The sequence below is a fragment of the Puma concolor genome, chromosome D2 (genome assembly GCF_028749965.1).
Source record: "Puma concolor isolate L17-30 chromosome D2, mPumCon1.1.hap2, whole genome shotgun sequence".
NCBI classification, from domain to species: Eukaryota; Metazoa; Chordata; class Mammalia; order Carnivora; family Felidae; genus Puma; species Puma concolor.
The window spans coordinates 3,480,001-3,499,668 of record NC_141677.1 but is presented as its reverse complement, the minus strand read 5'-3'; the positions used below and the strand labels follow the sequence as shown (position 1 = coordinate 3,499,668).

The 19,668-nt window shown below is 39.6% G+C and overlaps 1 protein-coding gene across 15 annotated transcripts in view; it reads right to left on the bottom strand.

Annotated features, from left to right (window-relative positions):
* The window catches only part of PCDH15 (protocadherin related 15), a 1,260,230-nt gene that overhangs the window by 257,730 nt on the left and 982,832 nt on the right, over positions 1–19,668 (bottom strand). For all 15 annotated transcript variants that reach the window (XR_015241496.1, XM_086679475.1, XM_086679485.1 and 12 more), the window contains 2 exons: positions 12,848–12,927; positions 2,919–3,012 (listed from right to left, as the gene is read on the bottom strand). Coding sequence is in view for 14 of the 15 variants with exons in the window: in XM_086679475.1 (XP_086535601.1) it covers positions 2,919–3,012; positions 12,848–12,927 (174 nt within the window). In the remaining variant the exon portion in view is untranslated. The remainder of the gene's footprint in view (positions 1–2,918; positions 3,013–12,847; positions 12,928–19,668) is intronic.

The following is a 19,668-nucleotide window of genomic DNA, read 5'->3' as shown; positions in this document are numbered from 1 at the left end:
AGTTCGAGCCCCGCGTCAGGCTCTGGGCTGATGGCTCAGAGCCTGGAGCCTGTTTCCGATTCTGTGTCTCCCTCTCTCTCTCTCTGCCCCTCCCCCGTTCATGCTCTGTCTCTCTCTGTCCCAAAAATAAATAAACGTTGAAAAAAAAAAATAAAATAAAAAAATAAAAAAATAAAAAAATAAAAAAAAAAAAGAAAAGGGGAAAAAAAAATACAAGAACATCAAAAAAAGTTCCCTCAACCGTGTCTACAACACATCAGCAATGACCACTAGAATATTAGCCCTCTTCTCCCCTAACCACATTTTGAAGATTGCAGGGAGGTGGTTTTTTTATGATGAAATCAAATTATATCTTCTCAATCTGTTTCACACAAATTGCTGGTAATCATTTTGATTTAAGAAGAGTCCATCCACCTGGGGACACTGCCCATTAAATATCTTTCTTGAAAACCATAACCATTAAGGTCGAATGGTTAGTTTTACCATAACTCTACAAAGGAGTAACTTTAAACGTACAGATAAGAAGAATGCTATCAAAATGTGAGACAGTTGTGATTATGTAATCACTTTCTCTTCAGGAACCCGCTATATGTACCCATTTGTAAGTCCATCCCTAACATTATATAAATAATGGAATTAACTAAAGAAGCTTTTTTTTTTTTTTTTTTGATTCCTTTCTCTACTGGTACTCTCAATACAAACTTTTGAAAATAAAACACCTTCACTTAAAAGGATCATAATTTTAAAGCTGAATGAGACCTTATTGATCATACGAATGAAAATGTGGGGGAGCTGGAAATGCTAAATGACCTGTCCAAGGGGTCTGACATACACAAGTAACCAGAAAAAAAAAAAAAAAAACAAAACACTCTCCGGATGCCTGGGTGGCTCCAGTCGGTTGAGCTTCCGACTTCAGCTCAGAACATGATCTCATGGTTTGTGTCAGCTGTGCTGACAGCTCAGAGCCTGGAACCTGCTTCGAATTCTGTGTCTCTCTCTCTCTCTGCCCCTCGCCCGCTCATGCTCTGTCTCTCTCCCTTTCCTTCAAAAGTAAATAAACATTGAAAAAAATTTAAAAAAAAAAAAAGAAAGAAAAATGCTCTAGAAGAAATTAAACCACTATATTTAACCCATAATTGATTCTCTGTTTTTGATGTGGAGAAACCCATAATCAGTGGATTGACACTATACCAGATATCTTAATATACTATTTATTTTCTATCTGTTCTCTTGTCTAAGGAATGATTTTTAAAAGGTTCCTAGCTATTATCACTGCCACTAACATCTGATTTGTAACCTGATGTATCCCAAAGCTGTGCATTATGTTTTCTTTTTTTCTATTCTAATAGCTGACCTGAGTGCTCCTTGCTTATTTTAGTTCACTCTAATGACACCCCTTCCTCCATGCTGAGTAATTCCTCAGGATCCTCCCTCCATCATTTCCTGGCCAAGTTACCAATTAGTCTTCCACCATACAGCAAAGCCTTCACTTATTGTCTTCTTGAGACTCCCATTTGCCTTCTTCATGTAGGTCTAACCCAGGCACACTCTTAATCAAGGACACCTTGATTAATCCTTAATCAAGGATTAAAACTTAATCTCAGTTTTATTTTTCTTCACACAGCTAAGTACTTTGTCCTGGCCACACTATTTACTCAGACTGTCCTGTATACAGCAAAACCTTGGAATGTGAATAACTTGTTCTGCAGGCATTCCCCAAGATGGGCAAACATTTCTAACAAATTGTAACTTGATAAATGAGCGACATCTTGTAATACTTGAGTGGTACGTGATGCTGAATGTCACATAATCACAACTGAGCCAATGGTTCTTGAAATTTGCTTTGATAGACGAGTGCTTTGGATTACAAGCATGTTTTCAGAACGAATTATGCACGCAAACCAAGGTTTTACTCTATTTTATTTTCTACATATAACTGTTCTACCTAATGTTTGAGAAATGGCAAATGGCTTATTATTGGCAGATGCATCGATTAATTTTCTGAGCAATCCTCTTCAAATAAGTGTGAGGAGAGCATCATATGCCCCCAATCAACCTACCATATAGATTAATCAATTAATTTCAAGTCAGGTGGAGCTATGCTGCTATTGTAATTGGGTGAGCCTCACCTATGCTCCCAACCTGAATTTGAAATTATTTCCAGAGAACAGTACTGAATTGGCCTATAACGTGCTGAGTTTGCCTATAAGCATCTGACTAAACAGGAAACTACTCCGTGCCATAGAAATGTTGAAAAAAGTCTAATGACCTGTTACCAACAATTGAAATGTTACAGTGTTTAAAAATTAGAACAGTAGTGGTTGTAAGCAAGGTGGTTTAAAGAATACAGTCAAATGATTTTAAAACACTCCAGAAGGACTAAACAAAATTTATCCTGTCTGGAATTATGGGCCATGTAAAGCACTTCCATCACCAAGGATTAGTCAGGACCCTGAGTGCTGCTTACAAATGACCTGTGGAATCAGTCAACTTGGTTTCCTAAGTGCTTCAAGACATTTATCTGCAGTCCCCCCACCCCCACCAAAAACTGACATTAAAGGGAACAGGCTGCGATAGGGTAAAACAGCCAGGACACATTTTGGGGCGCAGTGCAGGTGATCCTGTTCATGGACTGCATTCTAGGCTGTTAGACTTCAATTTCCCCACGAGTTGGGTAAGAATGTCAATCACAAATATCTATTCTGTTCCTAAGAGATTCAGAGTATACGCTCATCTATTAAAAGAGTGCATTGGAGAAAAGACCACTTCTCCAAGTAATTTAAGGAGCTGCTCCTCGTGAAAGAGATTATTCCTGGACTCAGGATGGTGACACATTGTTTCGGAGTATCAGACTACAAGTCTCTCAGTTTCTCCAGCACTGTGCTTACCACCCTTCGGTCCCCAGGCCAAGTACTCACCCCATCCGGCCTGCCATCGGAAGCAGTGACGATCAGAATGTAGCGATCCGTGCTCTCCCTGTCCAGGGCTTTCCCTAAGGTTAGAATCCCAGTACTAGTGACAGAGAAAACAAACAAACAGATAAGACACACAAAGATCTTTTGTCACAGGGAGTCTTCCTCCCATCAGGAACTACTCTTGACAGGTTTTTCCCCTTCAGCAAATGTAGCCTGAATATTTAAGATGCCTGATTCTAGGATTCATGTTGATGATTAAAAAAACCCTTTAAGGCTGATGAGCTTATTAGTGACAATGAAAAACCCCCAAACTGAATGAGATAACTGAGCTGATTCTCCAGCCTCCAAGAGAAAAATAAAACTACTCTTAATTCATTTCGGGAAGAAAGATGTCTATCTTGTTTATGATTATTTCAAAGGTAAAAGACTTCATTAGTCGTTAGTAGTTTCATAATCCTTTGAATCAAGGAATGGTTTCTTAGAACTAATACATAGCATTCCTGTTCATCCTCACATATGTGCCCATACTGGAAATGCAAATATCTAAATTCTATCTTTGACAAATCCTAGTGATTAACATTTACTTTTTCTTCTTTCCCAGTTTCAAAACAATGGAGGCTCATTGTAGAAAATTAGAAAATATGCAGTAAAATGTTAAAACTTTCATGGGTATTAGGATTATTTTTGTAATATTTATTTTTATTCTCCATAGTAATCAGATTTAGATACATTATACTATTTTCCAAAGAGGATTCAGACCGCAATATTTTACATTCTTTTTAAGGAAACATAATTTTATCAGCATTCACTCTCCCATTTTATAATTTATAAAAAACAGACTTTTGTTGGATACACTAACAATTGTATCATTTTGTTATTCTTTTGAAATTTAGATATTTCTTTATTTTATTTATTATATATAATGGGAGATGAAGAGCCTTTGGACAAATTCTCATAATTAGAATATTTTAATACTACTTCTTACCCTTTCACTGTTTAAAATCAATGTGTCCAAATAGTTAATACTTTCTTCTCCAATGTAATTTGTCTTATAACAGTTTGGTTACTTCTAATCCTCTCTAAAACAAATCCCCAAATTTTTATCTTAGATTTTACAATCTGACATCTGATATGTGACATTTTAATAAAGGCCTACCGAGTATCTATTGTGGAGGAGAGGTTATATTAATATAATAAAGCATTAAAATATTTATTCAAGCATAAAAACATAATTTGTTTCTGACTGATAGAAGGCTTTCACATTTTGACACAAGTGCTTTTATTGTTACAGCGGAATTTAAGCAATTCACATCATACATGGTAGTTGGGTAAAAACAGTTAACACCAATGAATCAAAGTCAGAGTCACGGTTACTCTATTTGCTTTATTTTATTGTTGTTGATCGAATGGACTTTAAAAAGTTCTAGCATATGGTATAACTATAGAAAACGAAGTTTACTAGTGGTACATTTTTAAATGTTTCGTCAAAAGAACTGACAACCCAGAGTTGTTCATAACAATGGCTTTTGGATGAACTTCCCACACCTCAGATGGTTCAGATAATCTCATTCTAAAATGACTTCAAGACAAAAGTAAGACATTATTGCTTCTGAGACTTACTCACAAGCAACTTAAACAGAAAATCTGAGAGCCCTAGCCATAGGACAATGAAAGAAAAAAGAAAACTGAGTTATTGCTTTCCGTTTTTCCCCTTGGTTTCAGGTTCTAATATCTATGTTCTTCCTTGTACATTAAATTAGAAAATCTCTAGAAATTTATATAGTATCCCCATTTATAGCCATATTATAATTAAACAGCTAATTTTTAATGGTCTGGTAATTGTTGCAAAGATAGCTCTTTGCTCAATACGATGTGTGCCTTGTGCCCAGTGCAGTAGGCAATTGGGCAGGATATTTGGGAGACGGAGAAGGAGAGAAAGAATAAGTAGTATCTTTTGGTATTTATAGCTGAAGGACTAGCTGATGGGTACACCTAAGCATGCTTTCCTGAAATTCCTGAAACAATTGGAAAGGGCGAGTGTTCCTACCAGCTGGCTGGAACTATAGTTCAGGATACACTGGGCTGCATCTAGGAATGCAGTAAATCTTGTACGTTCATATATTAAAAGTATGTAAGAACCGTTTATGTTAAAACAATAATAGTGCCACCTAAATTTTGCATGACTGAAAATGTATCGCACAGGGGTGACATCAGTGGTCTTGAAGATGGACGCCAGCATCCCCAGTGCTACCCTTATCCACCAAGAATTGTGTTTGTAGGTCTGGGGGATGCCTGAAGGAATGATGCATGGTTCTTGCCTTTATTTCGTCTAACCCAGAACTTACTAGAGGCAGACAAGCAGTGGGTTTTTCTAGAAAACACTGTAAGGCGGGGAGCACCCTGCAGTCACCTAAGGCAAAAGATTACAGCTGAGGTGTACAATCGAGTGCTGGAGGCCTGGAAGAAAAGGTGGGCAGAGACTTTCTTGGGAAACCAGGACATTGAGAAGCACCCACATATACTGGGGAGTGGGGTAGCACTGAGAGTCCAGAGATAAACCCATTGCATCTGCAGCCAGTTGGTTTTCAACAAGCATGAAGATTATTCAACAGGGAAAGATTCGTCTCTTAAACAAATGGTGCCGGGGCAAGTGGAGATCGACACGTGAAAGAATGACCTTGGACTGTCTTATTACACCATAGATGGAAGTTAACTCAAAACGAATGAAAAATCTAATATAAGTACTGAAACCATGAAACTCTTGGACAAAAACTTGGAGATAAATCTTCATGATCTTGGATTTGACAATAGATTCTTAAATATGACACTAAAAGCCTGAGCAGCAAAAGAAAAAAAAATAGGTATATTGGACTTCACCAAAATTAAGAATTTTTGGCATCAAAGGACATCACCAATAGAGTGGAAGAAATATACAAAATGGGAGAAAATATTTGCAAATCCTATATCTGATAAGAATCTGGCTCAGCAAATGGATAAGGGATTCTTAAAACTCAACAACAAAAATACAAACAACTCAATTAAAAATTAGGCAAAGAGGGGCGCCTGGGTGACTCCGTTGGTTAAGCGTCCGACTTCAGCTCAGGTCATGATCTGGTGGTTTGTGAGTTTGAGCCCTGCGTCAGGCTCTGTGCTGACAGCTCGGAGCCTGGAACCTGCTTCGGATTCTGTGCCTCCCTCTCTGTGCCCCTCCCCCACTCACACTCTGTCTCCGTCTCAAAAATGAATAAACATTAAAAAAAAATTAGGCAAAGGACTTGAACAGACATTTCTCCAACAAAGATACACAAGTGAGCAAAAAGCACATGGAAGGATACTCAACATCATGAATCAGCAGGGAACTAAACCAAAACTACAATGAACTCCCATTTCACACTCACTAGGATGCATACCATTAACAAAATAAATGGGAAAATAACATGTTGAGAAAGATAGAAAGGAATCAGTCGGAATGCTAGCACATTGCTGGTGGGAATGTAAACTGGTCCAGTCACTGTGGGAAACAGTCCGGCAGTTCCTCAAAAAGTAAACATAAAATTACAGTATGACCCTGCAATTCCAATTCCAGGAATATACTCAGGAGAACTGAAAACAGATTCTTAAATACATGTACATATGTGCTCATAGTGGCAGTATTCACAACAGCCAAGACCTAGAAAAACCGTCCAAATGGCCATCCAATTATGAATGGATGAAAAGAGGGCACACACACTCCATGAGATACTACACAGGTATAGAAAGGAATGAAGTCCTGACCCATGCTTCAACGTGGCTGAACTGCAAAACCTTAGGCTAAGTGAAAAAAGCCAGACACAACATTCACATGTATTATTCCATTTATAGGAAATATGGACAATAGATAAATCCGTAGAGACAGAACATAAATTGCTGGTTGCCAGGGGTAAAGGGAGGGACGGATAGGGGGCAGCCGCTTACATAATGGGTCGGGTTTCCTTTTGGAGTAATAAAGATATTCCAGAAGAAGATACAAGGGGGTCAGCAGCCGCTTACTTATTTTGGAGTAATAAAGATATTCCAGAACAAGATACAAGGGGTAGTTGTGCAATGTGGTAAGTCTGCTAAGGCCACTGAATCGTTCACTTTGACATGGTTCGTTTTATGCCATGTGAATTTCACTTCAATTATATTAATTATATCACACAGAATCCCCTCAGCAAACGTGAAGGCTATGTTTCTGAAATGAGTCGTGCTGGACAAAATCAAGCTCTGTAAGACATGAGTTGGTTTTCCTAACCATAATGATGGAGTTCCAAAGTTGTTTACACAATGTAAATAAAATGTCATGGAGGGTATCTTCTTCCAAACAAACCAGTCTGATAGCATTGAGAACCTGCATCTCCAAGTAACCATTTCTCCAACTGCCCTGTTGATTAGGAAACACTGTAGAGTAGCTGCGTCATGGGCTGAGAAAAATGATCTCACAGATTCCATGTTCCTATTGTATGCTTCCTTTAAGCGTTTTCAATACATTCTACTGGCTGTGATTTAATATTGTTTACACTCATAAGTATCTGTGTCATTCAGAGATTTATCATGTTGCCTGCGGGCATCATGTTTCAGGCTTCACGATGACATCTAGAGAGGACAGAGTGTACCTGAAATGACATGCAGAGAGGACAGAGTGTACCTGAAATAACATGGAGAGAGGATACAGTGTACCCGCAAGTGTGTGGTTGCTGCAAGTTGGACATGGTGTTCGTGTTAAATAGTGATTAGTGGTTAACAAAGGCAGACTGACAGGAGGAGGCAGGTGTGGGCTGCGGTTGAGGGAAGCGGACGGTGGCAGGGGCAAAGGGGGGGTGAAAGGCGTGAGAAGCAGTTCGTTTGAATACGTATTTTGAAAGTAGGGTTGACAGAAAAGCAAATGCACATCACTTTGTTATATGTTATTTAATCTTCAGGGAAATCATAAAGTTCACACTGATGTGAAAAGTATAATCAAGCCTTAAACTTGGTATCAAAATGAATGTAGTCATGTAGAAAATGAGCACAATGGCAGCGAAGGTAAAAGAATTTTCAAATAAAATTCTAACCACGGGCAGATATAACTCTTTGAGGTTCTTCTGTTTAGCTTTTTAACTTTTGCATTAAACTCATACGCTCTTTACAATTCTGTCTATAGGAATTCCTCACCGTCCTGCAATAATAACTTAGATATTTGGCCATCGTGCTATAAAGGAAGTTTTTAAATATATTTTGTTTAAATGTTTACTTCTCTGTCAATGTTTGGTGAATAAATATTTGCTGTATCATGTGCAACTAGCGACAAGACACCATGAGAAGTTGTTAAAATAATTCAGTATGTTACAGAACCACACAGATCTGGTCATTTAATACATGGTATGGAATGATTTTCATGAAAGATGGCTGTGATTTTTAAGAACAAGTTCTTTCCTTTAAAGAGTGTGTTCCTTTCATGGCTAAATGACTAATCCAATACATTAATATGTATATAACAGTGCAACATTTTGTAGATCTATATTAGCATTGAAGTGATTATTTATCACTACTGATGTTTTTAAAGATTTACAAAAACCTTTGGCATATTTTTATTTCAATAGAAAAAAGTAAGTTAATGGGACTGTAATAATGATTATTGCTAAAATTTGTATCATAGCACAAAATAATATAATATTTAAAGTAAACATGAATATATACTTTTTTTGTTTGAAGAAGGAAAATGTAACTAGAAACATTAATTGTATAAATTATATAGTGTCTCCTAAGGTAGACCATTATTTCTTTCCTATTAGTTTTTTTTAGGTTTATTTTACTTATTTTGAGAGAAAGAGGGAGGGGAGGAAGAGAGAGAGAGGGAGAGAAGGAGAAAGAATCTCAAGCAGGTTCTGCACCAGTAGTGGGGCTCGAACTCAAGAGCTGTGAGATTATGAGCTGAGCTGAAACCAAGAGTCGGATGCTTAACCGACGGAGCTACCCAGGCGCCCCTATTTTCTATTACTTTCTTTTTTTTAAAAATTTTTTTTTCAATGTTTATTTTTTTTGGGACAGAGAGAGACAGAGCATGAACGGGGGAGGGGCAGAGAGAGAGGGAGACACAGAGTCAGAAACAGGCTCCAGGCTCTGAGCCATCAGCCCAGAGCCCGACGCGGGGCTCGAACTCACGGACTGCGAGATCGTGACCTGGCTGAAGTCGGACGCTTAACCGACTGCGCCACCCAGGCGCCCCTCTATTACTTTCTAAAAGAGTACCTGAAGTATCTGAATCCTTAAAACTTACATAGAACCAGTGGCACTCATTTTCACAATTAGCCCAGAAATTTCAGAGAGGGAAGGGATTAAAATTTCAATTTTCCCACATTTCAAATGGGGAATATATTGGTAACGAATATATTCAATTAATATATTACTTGAATATTCAAATATATTGGTAATGGTTGAGGACAGCCTGCAAATATAATGACAGCAACAGCTCTGAGGTGGCTGAAATAAAATGACCATAGGTAGAAAGCAACGGACCCGGCGTAGTGGACTCTGAATCAAGAATGATCATCAAAGGAGACCGTGCCGTCATCACAGGGATGTTCTGGACACGGGCTGTCCCAGAAGCATCTTGCATTTAAGAATATGGCTGTCTGAGTTGAGGTGGGGGCCAAGTATCAAGAACTGTGGTCAATTTAGACAAGGAGGAGGCTGCCCTGACATCTTTCACACCTTGAAGAACCTCTGTGACCTAGTTAGGTCACACAAAAGCTGAGATGAGAGAAGAAGCAGAGAAACCCTTGCTATGGGAGCAGCTTGGGTGGAGAATTGCTTTGGTAAAGTTGGTGACTCATCAGATGTCACAGCTAGCAGCTGGAAATCCTTCAGCCTCAAGGGAGAAGCAGGTAAACACAGGGATGGAAATCCTTAACAGACAGTAAGGCCTGGGCTTCCTGCTCATGAGGGCAGGTGAAAGGTTCATTCTTGTCCTTTTAAAAAACAGCATTAGGAACATGTAATTCACAGGTAATCAAATTCACCCATTCACAAGGTATGATTCCATGAATTTTTGTTTTATTAATATGTAATTCACATGTGATCAAATTTGTACCATTTCAGGGTACAATTCCATGAATTTTAGTTTATTTGCAGAGTCGTCTGACCACCAGGACAATCAACTTTAGAATGTGTTCTTCACTGTTAGCATGGTCCACTGTCAGTGACTCCCTATTCTGTCCCACCCCCAGCCCTAGGCAACCACTAGTGTCCTGTTTTTGTCCCTAGAGATTGGCCTATTCTGGACATTTTGTAAAAGTGGAATTACACTATGTGTGGTCCTTTGTGAACAACTTTTTCCACTCAGTATAATGTTTTCAAGGCTCATCCATGTTGTAGTGGGTGTCAGCGCTACGTTCTCCTTTATTGACAAAGGATTCCAGTGTATGGATGTACATTTGGTTCATCCATTCATCCGTACATGGACATTTGAGTTGCTTCCACATTCTGCTCTTGTAAATAATTCTGTTGTGTATATATTTGTGCAACTTTTTATGTGGATGTATGTTTTCATTTCTTGAGCAGATACGGGTAGAATTATTGGGTTATATGGTGACTCTATGTGTAACATTAGAAGACGACACATTGTGGGGCACCTGGGTGGCTCAGTCGGTTGAGCGTCCGACTTCGGCTCAGGTCATGATCTCACGGTCCGTGAGTTCACGCCCCGCGTCGGGCCCTGTGCTGACGGCTCGGAGCCTGGAGCCTGTTTCGGATTCTGTGTCTCCCTCTCTCTGACCCTCCCCCGTTCATGCTCTGTCTCTCTCTGTCTCAAAAATCAATAAAAGTAAAAAAATTTTTTTTTAAAAAAGAAGACGACACATTGTTTTCCAAAGTATACACTTATTTTACTGCCCCTCCAGGAATATATGAGGACTCAAATCTCCAAGTCCTCAGCCACACTTACCATCTCCTTTCTTTGTCAGTATAGACACTCAAAGGAGGTGAGAAGCAGTGCCTTGTGATTTTCACCTGCATTTCCCTAATGATAGTTGATCGTGACTGAATTTCCATGTGCTTACTGGCCGTTCATGTAGCTTCTTTGGAGAAATGTCTATTCAAATTCCTGTCCATTTTTATTTGGGTTATTTCTTTGTTTACTTTTGAGTTGTAATGGTTCTTTATATACGTTCTCTATACGTATGTCCTTTATTATCTGCTTTATTTAAGGGGAACGTGGGTGGCTCAGTCAGTTAAGCATCTGACTTCCACTCAGGTTGATTTCACGGTTCGTGGGTTCAAGCCCCACATCAGGCTCTGTGCTGACAGCTCAGAGCCTTCTTTGGATCCTCTGTCCCCCTCTCTCTCTGACCTCCCCTGCCTTCTCTCTCTCTCTCTCTCAAAAATGAATAAACATTTAAAGAAAATATTTTCTCTCAGGCTGAGTGTGGTCTTCACTTTCTTGATCATGTCCTCTAAGTCACGTATTTCCCAAATTTTGATGAAGTCCAACTTATCCATCTTGTCATTTAATCACTTGTAGTTTAGTGTCATATCTAAAAAAAACATTGCCTACAGATTTACTGTATTTTCTTCTAACAGTTATATAAATTTTTTTACCTCTAATATTCAGGTCTATGATCCAGTTGAGCTAATCTTTGCAAATGGCAAGAAGATAAAGACAAAACTTCATTCTTTTGTATGTTGCCCCAAACTTCATTTATTGAAAAGATTATTCTTTCCTGACGGGATTGTTTTGGACTTTTTTTTGGGGTGGAGGGAACCGATTGGCCATAAATGTTAGGGGTTATTTCTAGACCCTTAACTTTATTCTAGTGATCTGTATCTGCATTTTAAAACAAGCACCACACAGTATTGATTACAGTGAAAAATGTCCCTTGAAAAAGTTTTATTCATTTCAGGATGATTGTAAACTTTAGCTACTTAAGATCTGTACATACCTATTGGAGAAAATTCAAAATAGTTAAGTCTTTCCATTTTTTAAATGTAAGTTTACTCGTGTGAAATCTAAAAGTCTGAGAAATACTGTTTCTAACTGTGTACTAACTCACAGTTGGAACATCCTAGTGGACTTGACAATATAGGTGCTTTTCCCAAGACCAGTGACCACACATGGCTCTCTTGAGTTGGCCTTATGTACAGGATATTTGTGAGACTGAAGCAATGCCTGGGTCATTTGTCAAAATGTTCACTTTATAACCATGGGCCAACTTTAGGCTTCCATACTTTTAGGGAGTAAAGCAACTCAGGGCCACACAGAAAGAACGAGAGAGGTAGCGAGCATGACTCTTTAACGACCAGCCATAGGGGACAGAAGCAAGCCTACTGTGATCTTGCAGAAGGAAGCCAGTGATCTCTCAAGGGTTCAGTGTTCCTCCTGACTTTCTCCTGGTGATGACTAACATGTCTCTGCTGTGCTCAGAGAGCTGGGTACAGTCACACTGATAGAGACCCCAGGAGGTCTGGCAGGGACACTCAATATTTTGTGTAAGCTGTTTAAGACTATATGTACTTTACTCAAAAACTGAAGGATGGATTTTGGTGGTACTTTAACTTGGAATTTATGCTTTGTCTTACATAATTCTCTTTGGATGAACAATTTAGCGCCACGTTACTCTTTGTAGAAATGCCCTTGTTATTATGAGTAACTGACAACTTTAAAGGGATCTAATTAATCCCAGCCTACAAATAAAATGTTTCCACCTCAGTGGATTTTACCTAGTAAAAATGTTTAAAATAAATAGTCTCCTGGGTAATATTTCTGAATTCAGAATTATCCCCCGCCCCCAGACCTCATTAACATTCATGGGGAACAAAAAGTAAAATAAAACTACAAACAGCTGAAAGTCTCTGATTAGAAGTCTGTTCCCTTGGTACCAATACATTGTTTAATGCTTTTTTTTTTTAAATAAATTTTGAAATCATTTTTAACTTACGTTTCTGAAAGATTAAAAACTCGCTGGGGATCTCCATTCTCAATGGCATATGTTATTGGGTCTCCCTCTCGATCAGTTGCCTTCAGAGAGAAAACACGACTAAATTATCAAGTGATTGATACCCTCCTAGTCAGTACAGTACAATATAGAAGCTTGAAACCAACATTACAGGATATCCATGAGACTCTTAAAGAATAAAAAATGAGCTGATGGCAGGAGGTAAAATACAGAATTTCATATCTGACCTCAGCATCCTGTCATTTTATCTCATGTGAAAGTAGTAAGTGTGAGTAAGAATAGTATTTTCTTCACATATACGTAATCTTACCTGGAGTGGAAATATAGTAATGACTTTCCTAAGGTTTGTGTACTTAATTTTACCCGAGTGGATCGCTACACTCTGCATAAATGTTTGCAGTGCAGAGAAATTCCTTTTTCTGCTGAGAATATATCGAGTCAGGGAGCTTTGTGGTTAAGAATCTCGAACCTGAAGCCAAAAGCCCGAATTCAAAAGTGGCTCCACTGACGAGATATGTGATTATTTTTCAATTTCTTCATTTGTAAATGAGAACTAGAACAATACAAAAGTTAATCACTATTGGGAGGTTTAACTGAAATGATTTATGTCTGGGCACACAGACTAACATCTGGTGCGTTGAAAGTTTCCAAAAAATATTACTCTTTTTTTTTTTTTCTTTTTCCCCACCTTCACTCAATTCAGAGAAGAAAAAAACTATAGCTTTGGACTTTGAGTATATATATCCCTAACCCCAGCCTTTCCTCAGCATTTCAGGCATATCCCCTGCCGACCTGAACACCCAGTTGGATGAGTGACAATCATCCCCAATTTAAAATGTTCAAACCCCCAAATCCTGCTCTCTCTCTCCCTCCTCTGCCCTCAAGAAAACAACAGCCTACTGTTCTCAGTCTTAGTTATCTCAGTGATCGTGGAGACTGCAACCCCCACCCCCCTTTTTGCTCAGGCCTCATACCTTGACTTTAATTGCTCATTCCTACTCTCCAGGGCACCCCATCAGCAAATCCCACTGGGTCCATCCCCAAACTGTCTGCAGTGTAAATCTGTATCCGATCCCCATCCCCACTACTATCTTCTTCATGGATCCTAGTAATGACCATCTTCCTGGTGGCCCTGATGTTTCCCTTGTACCCTCCCTGCAGTCAAATTTTAATCAAGCAAAGTGATCACTTTTTTCAGACCTACGCTTTATTTCTTTTGAGTAACACTATTACATTATTACAGATACACAATAAAACACAATGGAATAAAATAGTAAGATACAATGAAATAATAAACTACCTAGGGTAATATCTTTGAAACATTCCATATATGTCTAAATCTAAACTTTTAATTTAAAATCTAAAATTAATTGTAATAGAAATCTGAGAGTAGAGAGCAAGAAAAAAATATCGTTTTTAATTTTTTTTTTTTTTTCAACGTTTATTTATTTTTGGGACAGAGAGAGACAGAGCATGAACGGGGAAGGGGCAGAGAGAGAGGGAGACACAGAATTGGAAACAGGCTCCAGGTTCTGAGCCATCAGCCCAGAGCCTGACGCGGGGCTCAAACTCACAGACCGGGAGATCGTGACCTGGCTGAAGTCGGACGCTTAACCGACTGCGCCACCCAGGCGCCCCAAAATATCGTTTTTAAACAGGCTCAATGGAATTGATCGCAGATGCTTGATATTTTCATCATTTCTTGTTCTTTGCCAGGCAAGTATTAGCCAAAAAAGATAAAACAGAACTACAAATAATGACACAGTCCACTTTTGAAGAAACGCAGAATTATGCTATATTGGTGAGATAGGGAGACCAAAGGAGTGCATAAAAATCTGCTTTTTACTCATTTTCCCGCTTCCTTTCTAAGACCGACCCTCACCTTATTCGCGTCTTGTACTATATCCTTGCAAGGTACAAGGAGTTAATGATTTCCTTGGAGTCTTCCAGTATAACAGAAACATCTAAGGAGTGACTGGACAAGAACGGCTGACTGAGGCCATGCTAGGGAAATTTCAGAACCCCCATGTTAGACACCTCAACGCCGAGAATCTTGGCTTCAGGGAATAAGTCAGCTATGGAGGACACCTGGACGTTTTTTCTTTGTCTGACTGGTTAGGGGAAGTGTACATCAGACCACGATCCTCAGTAAAAACCCCAGATTCTGAACAAAGAGGAGACTCTCTCTCCTTTCCTTTCCGAGTCTCCCCGACATTCTATCCATACCTGGTCTCTCTGGACCTTCAATAAAGTGTGCCCTCGCCTCCTGCTGGCTCATGTTTCACTTCTGTCCTATGCACATCAGGGACCCTCCTGGCTGGCTGGTCCCGTGAGACCCACTCAGCGTCCTCGGACCTGGGCTGCCTACATCATTAAGAGACTGCATTTTACCACTAAAAAGTGCACACTGAACTTTTTCTGTTGTTTTTCTCTTTCAATCAGTCATTTAAAAAAAAATTTAATGTTCATTCATTTTGAGAAACAGAGAGAGACAGAGTGCAATTAGGGGAGGGGCACAGAGAGAGGGAGACACAGAAGCAGGTCCCAGGCTCTGAGCTGTCAGTACAGAGCCCTATGTAGGGCTCGAACCCGTGAACTGGGAGATCATGACCTGAGTCAAAATCGGACTCTCAACCGACTGAGCCACCCAGGCGCCCCTCAATCAGTCATTTTTACCTGTCATATAGTTATAGATATAATCAATTTCTTTGTATTTGTTCATTGGCATGTGGTTGTTGTTTTCTGAGAGACAATTTATTGTTTGTATTTTCAATGAGCCAGAAGTAATGGATTCTGAAACAAGATAGATTTGTGTGGATACAGATAAGTTCAGATTAATGTTAGCCTTTCTTCTAATGTATCGGGTCTACTCTAACACTTAACATTATCGCTGTGGGATGAGAGCATGGTGAATGTTGCATCATTTTATTTATGTAAGTCATTATATTGTTATGTTACTAAAATAATAACAAAGAGAAATTCCTAAAGAACTTCCCATTTTTTCATCCACATTAATTACTTTCTATTCCCGAGGTACCTTGAAATATTTCTTCCAGTTTTGTTTGGCCCTTTAAATACCTCAGACTTTAAGAAATGTGAGAGCCAGTACTTTGCCTGTCATACTTTTTAAAAAGATTTGTTTGTTGGTTGGTTTATTTTTAAGTAAGTTCCATGCCTTGCATGGAGCGCAACACAAGGCCTGAACTCAGATCAAACCTGAGCTGAGATCAAGACCTGAGCTGAGATAAAGAGTCGGATGCCCAACCGACTGAACTACCCAGGCACCTCACCTACTTCATTCTTTTTTTCTACTTAATTTTTTTTAAGTTTCTTTATTTATTTTGAGAGAGGGAGAGAGCACGAGCAGGGGAGGCGCACAAAGAGGGAGAGAGAGAATCCCACGCAGGCTCCATGGATGCAGGACTTGATCCACAAACCATGAGACCATTCATGACCTGAGCTGAAACCAAGAGTCAGAAGCTTAACCAGCTGAGCCACCCAGGTGCCCCCAACTACCTCATTCTTATATGAGGTTGTGCCCACACTAGAAAGCTTGAAGACCCAGGATTTGGAAGGAAATCCTTATCCGATTGTTTTGTTTCTTTTATTCTTTTAGCCAATCCTCTGTGGTTGTTTTAGGACCCGTGGCCAGTGGTGTAGTAATTAGGGAGGATTTATAATTTCTCAGTCAAGGAAGCAAGGGGGAAGTGTGTTATCTGGACGAGAGCTCTGAAATCTAACCACTACAAGTGTCAGCACTTGTGTAAATACTCTGTATCTCCTTCTGTCAGTATTAAGGGAAAGACATGCTTTAAAGGAAGAAATAGGACATAAAAGGTAAACATGGAAAAGTCAGAAAAAGCAATGATCCTTGTTGTAATAAGATTTGACCATATGCATATTTATGACCTAAAATACCTTTCTGAAAACACTTTATACATAGTCCTTTTTTTTTTTTTTCTATATGTGAGTCTAGCCAGCTGTCTCTGGATGATGGGCAGAAATTCAAATATGGTTTTGAACAGTGAATACTTAAGTTAACACTGATTGACTTCTTACTTTGTGCTGGGAACGATCTTTGCATGCATCATCTCATTTAAACCTCACACTAACCATGTAGGTGAAAGAGAAAGACCAAGGGCTTTGTTACCACTCCAATTAGAGTTCCCTGTAACTTACTTCATTGGAAGATACATCTGTTTTTGTTTTTTTTTTTTAACATGGAAATTAATAGTTACCATTTCATCTGAAAAATAGAGAGGGCATGGGGCTCCTGGGTGGCTCAGTCGGGTAAACTTCTGACTCCTGATTTTGGCTCAGGTCATGATCTCATGGTTCAGGGGATCAAGCCCCACTCCTGGCTCTGCACTGACAGTGTGGAGTCTGCTTGGGATTCCCTCCCTCCCTCTCTCTCCCTCTCTTCCCCTTTCCTGCTCTCTCTTTCTCTCAAAATAAATAAATAAACTTAATTTTTTTTTTTAAGGGAGAGGTTAGTGTCACTTAAGACACTAGACAGATAGAACAGAAGGGAATTTCTCATCCTTTGTACACATACATTTTCTATGACTTTATTTTTGATGAGCCGAGTCCAATGTGAGCTTCTCACACAAGGTCTTGGGGGGGAGTGGTCATCTCCCTGGGGGGTTATCCCAGCATGAACTGGGAAGGTTCCGGAACCACCCCCCTCACTCACAGCCCTGGAGCCACCTCCGCTCAGACAGGACGCCTGACTATAAGAGGAAGCTAACAAGAATAACGCATACAGTATACACTCATTGATGCACCAAATATTCATTAACCGTCTGTGCTGTGTGAATAAGCACTGAGGCTCCAATGAGACAAAATTCCGGGAGCCACACAGACAAGGATTCTTCCTTCATGCAACTTGTACTGTAAGGGGGGGCGCCAGAGACCAAGCAGAATAATTAATGAAAATATACAGCTTTCAGATCTGTGTAAGTGCAGCTGTAATATATTTTGGGAAGGACATACAGGGAGGGGAGGAGGCAGGCTTGCCATCATGTACGGGTCATCAGGAAAATGTGAAAAGTTGGCAGACGCTTGTGAAAGGGGAGACAGCAAGTCATGTGGGGAAGGGAATTCTGGCACAGGGCACGGCCAAGGAAAAGGCAGTGACATGGGGACGTGCCTCATGAATTTGAGGAATGGCGAGCAAGTGGAAAACCAGCTAATGTTTTGTGTGGCCTCAGGTAAACAACCCAAGGTTAAATATCCTTGGTTACATGATTGAGCGATGCGCACTTTGGATAGCTAGCACATCATGGAATTCAGTCACTGGTTTTCTGATAGATGTTTGACAACATGGTGAACTACGACAAAGCTAATTTTCCTTTAATTTGTGCTTGCAGGACAAAGAATATCTTTAAAGACCAAGGCCACTGCTGTTTCTAACTGCTCACCCAGACAGCTCACTGCATGTAATTCAGTTCCCCCATTTTTCAGAAGCACCAACAGGGGCACAAAAGTATTTGTCTCAATAAGTGCTGTGCTTAGGCACTGGAAAAAGAGGAATTTTGAAAAAGAAAACAAATCTTCTCTAAACTAATATTCGTTCATGTTAAAGAGGAATACAGCCATCAAGTACCATCTGGTAGAGTGCACTTTATGTGCACAGAATGATTCTGCACATTTCACAGGACATTAAGACAAACCACCTGCCCTGAGGGATTCTAAGATAGATAAAAATCAACGGATTTAGATGATCTTTTCTTTTCTCACTTAGGCAAACGAGTTCTGATTTATGTTATTAAACTGAGAGCGAGAACTGAGGTTTTCAATTCAGGGCAGCGGCGTTTCCAAAAATGTGTATGTGTGCCCTCCTGGCTTTAAACTGCTGGCCCTTTAACAAAATGTTAATGTTTAGGAATCTATTTCGATGAACAATGAAGACTTTTTAACGTCAAGAAGTCTTGTTTTGTCATTTGTGATCCTCATGTAAAATCTCCTTTTTGAAAGAAGTTCATTTGTGTAAAAAAAAGCCAATTGATTTTCTTTTTTTTTTTTAATTTTTTTTTAATGTTTATTTTTGAGACAGAGAGAGACAGAGCATGAATGGGGGAGGGGCAGAGAGAGATGGAGACACAGAATCCAAAACAGGCTCCAGGCTCTGAGCTGTCAGCACAGAGCCCGACGCGGGGCTCGAACTCACGGACCGCGAGACCGTGACCCAAGCTGAAGTAGGACGCTTAACCGACTGAGCCCCCCAGGCGCCCCTGTTTTCTAAAAAAATGTAAGTAGTAGGAAAATACTACGCAAACATGATGTATCTGAAAGTCGGATGTGCAGCTAACGTAGAATGCCTCTGTGATACCTGAGCACGCCTTAAGACCTGCAATTCTGTCCAGCTATTAAAGTATATTTCCCTACTCTACAACTTCCCAGATTTCTTAGGCATACCTTGCCATACCCATCCACTCTTGTCTTTCTTCCTACTAGTGATAATGTGCCATCTGGACCCTTAATTAGGGAAAAATTTGGGGACAGAGTTTTGCATTCTACTTTTTCTCAATTGTTGTCTTCTCATTCACTCTTGAGACCATCTCCATCATGTTTCCAACCCTCCAGCAACCTCTGCACTGAAACTGCTCTTTTCAACACCTCCAGTAAATTCCACAATAGTAAAACCACTGATTGGTTCACAGTCTTTGTTTCTGTTCTTTGTTTTGTTGGCTTGTTTTTAACTGGACTTCTGAGCAGCGTTAGACAGAACTGATCTCTCCCTTGTCCTTGATATGCTTTTTTCCCCCAAAGTCAGCTTCAGGACATGTGCTCCTCTGGGTCCC